Source organism: Enhydra lutris, unplaced genomic scaffold (assembly GCF_002288905.1).
Source record: "Enhydra lutris kenyoni isolate GAN:26980312 unplaced genomic scaffold, ASM228890v2 scaffoldscaffold69, whole genome shotgun sequence".
NCBI classification, from domain to species: Eukaryota; Metazoa; Chordata; class Mammalia; order Carnivora; family Mustelidae; genus Enhydra; species Enhydra lutris.
This window is the reverse complement of record NW_019154153.1, coordinates 174,858-184,357: the sequence shown is the minus strand read 5'-3', so window position 1 is coordinate 184,357 and position 9,500 is coordinate 174,858. Positions and strand designations below refer to the sequence as shown.

General features: G+C 43.2%; 1 protein-coding gene across 3 annotated transcripts in view; it reads left to right on the top strand.

Moving 5' to 3' along the window:
• Positions 1–9,060, top strand: part of LOC111159788 (peroxisomal biogenesis factor 26) — a 10,722-nt gene extending 1,662 nt beyond the window's left edge. For all 3 annotated transcript variants that reach the window (XM_022522391.1, XM_022522389.1, XM_022522392.1), the window contains 4 exons: positions 271–411; positions 855–1,150; positions 3,242–3,388; positions 6,220–9,060. In XM_022522391.1, coding sequence (XP_022378099.1) covers positions 271–411; positions 855–1,150; positions 3,242–3,388; positions 6,220–6,320 — 685 coding nt within the window. In that variant the 3' untranslated portion in view covers positions 6,321–9,060. The remainder of the gene's footprint in view (positions 1–270; positions 412–854; positions 1,151–3,241; positions 3,389–6,219) is intronic.
• The last annotated feature ends 440 nt before the right edge of the window (positions 9,061–9,500 follow it).

The following is a 9,500-nucleotide window of genomic DNA, read 5'->3' as shown; positions in this document are numbered from 1 at the left end:
TCTTTCTTTCTTTCTTTCTTTCTTTCTTTCTTTCTTTCTTTCTTTCTTTCTTTCGTGTGTGAGAGCAGGGGGAGGGGCAGAGGGAGAGGAAAAAGTCTCCAGCAGAGTCTACACTGAGCCGAAGCACGGAGCCTGGTGCAGGGCTTGATCCCACAACCCCGAGATCATGACCTGAGCAGAAACCAAGAGTCACCTGTTAACTGACTGAGCCACCCAGGCACCCCTGGAGGGGAACCACTTCTAAACCTGAATTGGTTTTTCTGCTGACAGTTCCTTGGAGGTGAAATGCTCCCTGTGTGTTGTGGGGATCCAGGCCCTGGCAGAAATGAATCGGTGGCAGGAAGTCCTGTCCTGGGTTCTTCAGTATTACCAGGTCCCTGAAAAGCTACCTCCCAAAGTCCTGGAACTATGGTACGTCCTTGTTCTGACTCACTGGGTCAGTTCAGAAACAAGAGGATTTTCATATCCTTTTTTGAATCAGTGCCCAGTATCTTCTCTTTACCCCTTCCCTACCCTTTCCCTCTATATCTAAATCTTTCCCTTTTTTTTTTTTTAACCTCAAAACCTAGCTATAAAGGATGAGGAAGAGAGAATTTAGGAGTCGGGTAGAGGAAAAGAGGAGAGGGACAGTGGGAACAGATGTGAAGTGGGATGATAGAAATGGAGTCCTAGCTGACAGAGCTTCTTGCTACTTCCTAAGAATTCCTAATTCTTATCAATATCAGTATCCCATAGGGAAGGCCTGGAGGACACAGGGAAAGGATTGGGTGGGAGAGGGTGGTAGTAATGAGAGGTAAACCGACCATGGAGCACTGACTGTTCCTTTTTTGAAATTGGATTATTTGGGTTTGCAGTGTTCTTTTATACAGCAAAATGAAAGAGCCTGGAGCTGTGCTGGAAGTGGTCAGTGCCTGGCTGCAAGACCTTGACAATCAGGGCCTTCCAGAATACAGAGCCTTGGCAGAACTTCACCTGCACCGAGTGCTGCTGCCTCTGGGCTGCTTGTCGGAGGCTGAGGAGCTAGTGGTGGGTTCTGCAGCCTTCAATGAGGAAGAGCGGCTGGACTTACTCCAAGCCATTAGTAAGGCAAGGCAACAGCAGAAACACCAACACTTGGGCACTGAGGAGGCCCAGAAGCTAAACCAGGAAGGTAGGACATTATTCTTTGGTGGCCTCTGTAAAGTGGAGTTGTGGGCTTTCCCTTATACTTTGGGATTATCATGACATTCCTGGGAGCTTGGGAGCAATTATTTGTATGAGTAACTCCCAAATCACAGAATAGGAAACCTGTTGATTGGATTAAAAAGCTAAGCCCTGACCCTCTGTAGTTGGCGGTGGAAGGAAAATCTCTGGGAGGTGTGGCTGAATCTCAGAACCATAACTCTGGCCTCTTTGAAAGCCAACTTCTCCTTCGGGTCCTGTCACTAGATCTCTTGTCTCTATCATGCTGGTCTGAGTGGGATGTTATTCCTTCTTTAAAGTCTGGCCCAAACACAGCTGAGGTATACTGGGGGATAGCCAAAGAAAAATAAGAAGCTGACACAGTAACTTGGTAACTTGACTTAGATAAAAATTACTTATCTTCAGCTTGGGCCCCACCACCCAGCCTCCTGTCTGCCTTTACTTCCTAGATCTCCTGGGTATGTTCTTCAGTGATTGATGTTGCCCTTTAAGGGGCAGCCCATCTCTGCCCATTGGAATGCAGTTTCACACAATGGCTTTTTAGGGAAACCATTTTAAACCCAACATCATACTCCTGACTATTATCCTACATGGGATGCCTACATAGGGGTGGGTGTGGGGGTTATTTTGTTATAAAGGATTTTAAAGGTCCTCTACTTCAGACCCTTCCTCTGGTCTTTGAATCCTTTCCATCCTCTTTTCCTCAAGTGATCATATAGTCTATGCAAGAACAGAAAATTTACTATCTCCAGAAGCAGCTCATTCCATGTATGGACAGTTCTGTAGAGAAGTTCTTCCTGAAATTTAAGTTTTTTTCTTGGTAGTTTTTAGCCACTGTTCTTTGATTTTTCTCTTGGTATGTACAGAATAGGCCTGATCTTTTTTTTTTTTTTAATTTTTTTGGAGGGGGGAAAGGGGGAGGGAGCACAAGCAGGGGGGGCAGCAGGGCAGGGGGAAACCAGGCTCCCCCGTGGAGCTGGAGCCCGATGTGGGACTCAGTCCCAGGACCCTGGGATCATGACCTGCGCCAAGGGCAGCCTTTTAACCAACTGAGCTACCCAGGCGTCCCCTTATTTTTTTTTTTTTTTTTTTTTTTTTTTTATGAAAGTTCTTTATAATCCTGTTCTCCAAAGTGTCTTTTCTTTGTGTGCTACAGAGCATGAACCTGCTGATGTAGAATCCTTTCTTTGAAAACAGGTTATTGGCTTCAGGAATTTCCTGTGGCTACCAAAGCCCTCTGCCCCTCCATCTCCTAGGGAGGAAAGGATGGGGAAAGGGTTTGATGGCAAGTTCAGAGTGTTCTGTCAGGACTTGGCACCACTTGTACTTGAGTTGGTGGTGGTCATATTTACAATCTGAGTTTTGAATTCTTCACTGTATATATTAAGTGCCTCTCTGTTTCCTGCATTAATGTGATAATCATTAATAATGTTATAATACTATGATAATAATGTTATAATATATATAATATATAATACAATGTTATAATAATGTGATAATCATTAATAATGTGATAATACTGCTCTTTGTAACTCTCTGTACATATCTTAGGCCAAAATATAAAGAATGCTATAAAATAAAATTTAAAAAATACCCCAGATATGCCAGGTTTACCCGGCTGAGTAGATGCTGTCTATTAAAAGTCTCTCCTGGGTGTCTGGGTGGCTCAGTGGGTTAAAGCCTCTGCCTTCGGCTCAGGTCATGATCCCAGGGTTCTGGGATCGAGCCCCACATCGGGCTCTCTGCTCAGCAGGGACCCTGCTTCCTCCTCTCTCTCTCTGCCTGCTCTCTGCCTACTTGTGATCTCTATCTGTCAAATAAATAAATAAAATCTTAAAAAAAAAAAGTCTCTCCTAAGGAGATGACATTCTAGTGATGTAGTCTGTCTTTAAAACATTTTTGGAGCTTTTGGAATCTTTTTTAGAACCAGTTAATGAACTACAGGAGTGAACTAGTCTTGTTACCTTTTGTCAGCTCTCATAATCTTGCTCAAAGCTCAGAGTCAGGGAAGCTGTTTCTTGTGGAGTTACCTGCAGGTATGCTCTATCTCCCTGACCAGGCTCCTTCTCCCACAAGTTCCTGTCACTAATGATGTTGCTTCGCCGGCTTTGGGATTCTACAGTGAGCCACTTCTTCTCCATGCCCTTCAAAAAGAGCCTCTTGGCTGCCTTGATCCTCTGCCTCTTGGTGGTAAGGTTTGATCCAGGTGAGTAATGAAGCCTGTCTTCTTTCCTGCCCTTCCTGGGGAAGGGACTGTTGAACAGGGGCTGGGCCTGTGGGAGCCGTCCTGGGGATAGAGGCATCTCCTGTGCCACTTCTCCCTGAGTCTCTTCCATAAGGAGGGACTGTTGGACCCCAGCAAGAGCCAGCTCAGCCCGCCTGGGAGAGAATAGCCCTGGAGTCCATGAGAGCAGTCTGGAGGAAATTCACTCTATTCCGCTGACCCTTGAACACTGACTTTGAGTCATTGTCATTCACTTTATCCGGGGGTGAACTCTGACTAGAATGTGAAAATTAAAAAAAAAATTTTTTTCCTCATCATAATACCTAAAAAATTGGGTTAAATCGTAATTGAAATACATGTACATTTTAGAAAATGTAGAAAATAGAGAAAAGCATAAAGAAAAAAACCAGAAATCACCTACGAAGTTTGTTATTGTAATAGTTATACTTTCAGTCTTTTTCTATATGGATACAGATGCAATTTTGCATGTTATAAATATCTTTTTTTTTTTTCCTAAAGATTTTGTTTATTTGTCAGAGAGAGAGAGAGTACACACAAGCAGGCAGAGAGGCAGGCCGAGCAAGGAGCCCGATGCGGGACTCGATCCCAGGACCAAAGGATCATGACCTGAGCCAAAGGCAGCGGCCCAACCACTGAGCCACCCAGGCGTCCCATGTTATAAATATCTTTGAAAACATGGCTTTAGGTGGCTAAATAATATTCCAATCTGCAGAAACTTCTGTGATTGATTAATAACCCTCTATTGTTGAACATTTTGATTATTTCTTACTCTTTTCTGCAGTGCTATGAAGCAGACATGAGTTCCCTAAGTGCTATTTGGGAACAACCCTGGTTATTTCCTGAGAATTAACTCCTCGAAATTAAGTGCTGGACCAAAGATTAAGAGCTCACCCTTTTAGATTTTTATGTTTGTGTGTTACTCTATGTGAGTTACAATCTAATCTTTACTCTTCTCATGAATTTAGACTTAGAATAGAATTATATAACTTTCAAAACTGCAGGAAAAACTGGAAACCCTTATTCCAGTCCCTTCCTCTTCTTTTTCTTTCTTTTTTTGATCGAGAAACCCAAGAACTAGAGAAAAAAGTAACTAGCCCACGGTCACACAAATAATTTGTCTATTTTAAAAACTGCCAGTTCTTGGGACGCCTAGGTGGCTCAGTTGGTCAAGCATCAGACTCTCGGTTTCAGCTCAGGTCATGATCTCAGAGTTGTAGGATCCAGCCCCACATGGAGCTCACTTGCGAGCATATGTGCATGCGTGTTCTCCCTCTCTCAAATAAATAAACAAATCTTTAAAACAAAACAAAAACAAAACCTGCCAGTTCTTGATTTAATCTTTAGGTCTTCCCCATTTTCCCCATTCCCCTTCCTCTTATTTAGTGAGCTTTTCTTCTTTTGCATAGCTCAGAGTTGTCCTTTTCACTTTGCTGAACACTGAGCAGAAATTCCCTCTGAATAGCTCTGTTTGCTTAAGGAAAGAGTCACCTGTAGTTCTCAGGAAAGCTAAGGATAGTTTGTTTTCATTCCTGTCCAGTTGCTGACTTCTACTTTGTTCCACAGAGACTTGATAAAAATTTAGATTTTTTTTCCCCCCAGTGGTTCTTGTAAGTCCTGCTCTTTTTTTTTTATTTGTAATGCTTTTATTTTATTTTTTTAATCATTTTTTTAAAATTTATTTTCAGCATAACAGTATTCATTGTTTTTGTACCACACCCAGTGCTCCATGCAGTCCGTGCCCTCTCTAATACCCACCACCTGGTTCCCCCAACCTCCCACCCCCCCCCCTCTTCAAACCCTTCAGATTGTTTTTCAGAGTCCATAGTCTCTCTCTTCTGAGTGGGAACAGCAAAGGGTAATTTGAGTTCGCGGCTTGCAGGGCTGCTCGGAGCTTCCTGATGCCCTGGCCTGGAGCTGCTGACCCCCAGTGGCAGATTTAACTCATTGCAGTGGTGGTTCTGTGGGAGAGGAGAGCCCGTGATTAGGCAGCAACTAGAACTCTGAAGGAAGGATATAAAAAGAGTAGACAGTAACTTTCCTTAAAAATAACATTTTTCTTTTTAAGAAAGAAAAAATCAGTTAAGAAATTGGTAATCAAATAAGGAAAAACTAACCAATCAACTCAGCCCTAATTCTAAAGAGGTAGATTGTACTTTATTTTTAATATAATTAACTTAGGATAAAAATACGAAATACTGTCACTTGGCTGCAGGTTGAGAAGGTATGAAAAGGAATGTAGTGAAGTCTCTTCTCAAATTTATCTTCCCAGAGGCAGCCACCATTATCAGTTTGTTTGTGTATGTATCAGAAAGCTAGGCTAAAATATATGTTTTCTTATTCTTAGCAAACTTAAGGTCACTGTAATCCAAGTAAAGAAAATATATCCCAGAGAATATATCCTAGAGAAAGTGAAGGTTTTCTTTATTGTTGGGAAGGGAAGGAGGAGCAAATAACATTAAGCATCAAGGTATGCTTTTTTTTTTTTTTAAAGATTTTATTTATTTATTTGACAGACAGAGATCACAAGTAGACAGAGAGGCAGGCAGAGAGAGAGAGGGAAGCAGGCTCCCTGCTGAGCAGAGAGCCCGATGTGGGACTCGATCCCAGGACCCTGAGATCATGACCCGAGCCGAAGGCAGCGGCTTAACCCACTGAGCCACCCAGGCGCCCTCAACGTATGCTTTAAAAAAATAACCCATACTTCCATTTCCAAGGGATGGGACTTGAGGCTGAGGGGAAGAAGAGGGGAGTAAAGGCAGGCATACTGACAACAATCTTCCTTCTTCCTGCAGCTTCTCCTTCTTCTTTGCCCTTCCTCTACAAGCTGGCTCAGCTCTTCCATCGGATCCAAGAGGCCATGTTTTCTCTCTACCGGCTTCCTATCCACGACTGAGTGGCTTTTCCCATTCCACTCAACCTCTCTACTCCCCAGGTCTGCCATGACAGAAGCAGAGTAACTCATCCATGGTGGCCCTCCTGTTGCTGGCTGTGGCCCCACAGGGGTGGGGCCAGCCCCAATTCTAGAAAGAGTTGATCCAGTCTGGTGAACTATGTTTTGCCGCCTGAGTGTTCTCCCCTTTGCACCCTAGTTTGGCTGGTGTTGGTAGGTAATGCGGGAACAAAGTAGGGCCAGGGAGCATGAGTCCTCTAGAATAATACTCCCTTATACCCAAAGGCCCCTTCTAAAGGAGGGGTTTGGGAAAGGAGAGTATATCCATGAAATATTCCATCTTCTTGGTAAAAGCAAGGGATTGGTTTTTTTAGGTCAGAGTGTTAATGAAGCTGGAAGTTCAGAAAACTCTGATGGAATGACCCCTGGCCTTTCACTTGTGTGGAAAACTTAACCTCTGAAAATTGCCTCACAGGTCAGGCCCTCAGTTAGGCAGAGTGAAGATCTGAGAGGGCCACTTATTTCTCTTCTCTGAGAGGAGCATAGAGAAGTTATTTATCAATATACCATTCCTGTGGTTTTGCAGTAGGCTTGAAGCTGCTTGGGTCCTCTCTTCAGACCAGGACGTGGCTTTCAGAACCACCCAGGTAACTGTTGAAAGCAAAGTAAGGCTGCTCTGCTCTTCTCACTGGGTAAAGTGATCTTGTTTGGTGCTTCTTGGGCTTCAGCTCAATTTTCCAGGTTGTCAGTGGCCAAGTCCTGCTCTATTACACACTCAGTATTCCTGTGTTCTCTTTCTTCCTTTTAGTTCCTTCTCCCTGCTCTGCAATGGTATTTTTGTACTTTGTCTGATGGCTGTCTAACCAGGTTCTGCCTGCCTCCTCGGTATACACCATTGCTGGTTCCCCTCCCTCCTTTCTGTGTTCTGTTGTTCTAGTTATAGTCTATTCTTTGTATAATGTGCGAATTTTTCTGCTTGTATGGCCTTGAAAAGTAGGTCAGCCTCAGAGGCTGATGAGCTGAAAATGGAACTGGGTAATCAGGTGAGCTGGAAGGGATGTATGGAGGGAGTTGGCTAGAGGGGAGAGGTTTTGAAGGCAATGAGCAATTCATTGTTAGGAGGAGGAGGACACATTGGGGCCATAGCATTTGGGTATTTGAAATGTTTCAGCATTTTCTGTCACCAGCCACAAGAATCTTACAAGTTTCTGTGCAAATAAATGTAAAACACTACTATGCTGTGGGAATTGTAAAAGGCTTCCAGCAGGGGCTAGCCTTTTTGAGGCTGAAGGCCAAACAAAGTGCCCCCTGCTGGGTCTTCAGGCAGTGTTGATGCCAGGAATAGAGGAGATGCTTAGTAGTTTCCGAGAGGCTGGTTTTTAGGCGTTCAAGTCAACAGTTTGTCTTTAGTAAAGCGGGTGGGAAAAATAAAACTCACAGGCCTTTGGGAGGTGAGTCCCTAGGGCGTAGTACACCTCTGTAGGAAACAAATCTGTGTTTTTACATATGGGCTTTTAAGTAGAGTTAAGAACCCTGAGAAGAGGAAAAGAGACAGGTAAGCCTTGAGATCTGTTGGAATGATTTCTCAAAATGAAAATCTGGTCCCTTTCTCTACCCTAGATAAAACTCTTTAATGACTTCGCATGCCTCACATGGCATTTCTTCTTAAATTCATCATGGAATTTAAGGCCCCTTAGGCACTGGTTTTAGCTAATCCCTCCACTTTTATGTGGGGCCTCTGTTGCTCACGCACGCTGCCCTCCAGAGGCCCAGCCAGTCATGGTTTTCTGAACATTTCATGCTCCTTCACACTGCTGTATCTTTAGCACCTGTTGTTCCCTCTGGAAGGCCCAGCTCCCACATTTTGCCTGGTTAGCTCCTCAAATTTCCAGACTTACTCAAGGGTTACTTTTGGGAATCCTCTCCTGATGCCTGCTTCCACCTTTTTATGTTAGTGACCCCATAGCCTTATAATTGCAAAGTCCTTTGTTACCTCCAGTAACTGTGAGCTCTTTGATGCTGGGGAATGTGGCTTGTTGCAGTGTTTAAGAATCAGTTTGGATCCCTGCTCTACCACTCACGAGGTATGTGACTGTTGGAAAGTGACCTATCCTTTCTCAGCCTCAGTGTCCTCATCTGTTAGTTATTATTTCATAGGGACTTCTGGGCCTAGCCAAGCACCTAGGAAATATGAAGCTATCAGAGGTGTTTAAATTAATGAACTGCTATAGCTGTCAGGACAAAAGGTCCATGTGCTTTTGGTATATTTTGTATTGTGAAAAGTCTGAGTAAAAAGACCTGACTATACCCAACTCCTTTTTCTGTCTGTCCCCTGAATTTCTTCCATATTCAGCTTCTAGGCCTCTAGGTTCTCTGTGTGATGTTCGTCTTGAACTCTGCAATATTGTCTGGCAACCAGCCCCAGCTACCTTCCTAGTCGGTCAAGGAACTCAGAACCAGAACTGCTCTGATAACTTTGATATTTTCTAAGAATGGAGGCTGCTATTCATATCAGTCTTCACGTCTGACCTTAATGAGGTCAGAAATGGAGGGAGGGCTTCCTTGTTAGACTTAGACCTGTGCTGTCCAACATGGTAGCCATTAGCCACAGGTGGCTTTTGAGCACTTGAAATGTGGCTGGTACAAATTGAGATGTTCTGTGAATGTAAAATACTCACTGGATTTTGAAGATATAGGACTATAAAAATGGAAACTCAATAATTTTTATATTGATTGCATGTTGAAATGATAGTATTTTGGGTATGTTGGGTTAAATAAAATCTATTAAAATTAATTTCAGCTGTTTCTACTTTTTTGTGGGGTTGCTAGAATGCTTAAAATGATATATATACATATACATATACATATGTATATATATATATATGACTCACATTATATTTCTTTCAGGCAATGCTGTTGAACACACAGTATACATCAAGTTCAGAGGTGATAGCAATCAGCATTGTACGGTGGGATTTTGTAGGATGTTAGATCTGGGAAGATCATCTCTTATACACCCCATCTCCACTGCCCCCCTTTTTTTAAGTTAAGGAAATTGAGACCGAGAGAGGTGAAGTTATTTACCCTGAGTCTCATAGCCTGAATAAGATAAAGGTCCCTGGACCCTCAAATCTGGTATTCCTTTCACTGTGCTATGATTCTGCTTCACTTGCCCTAAAATCA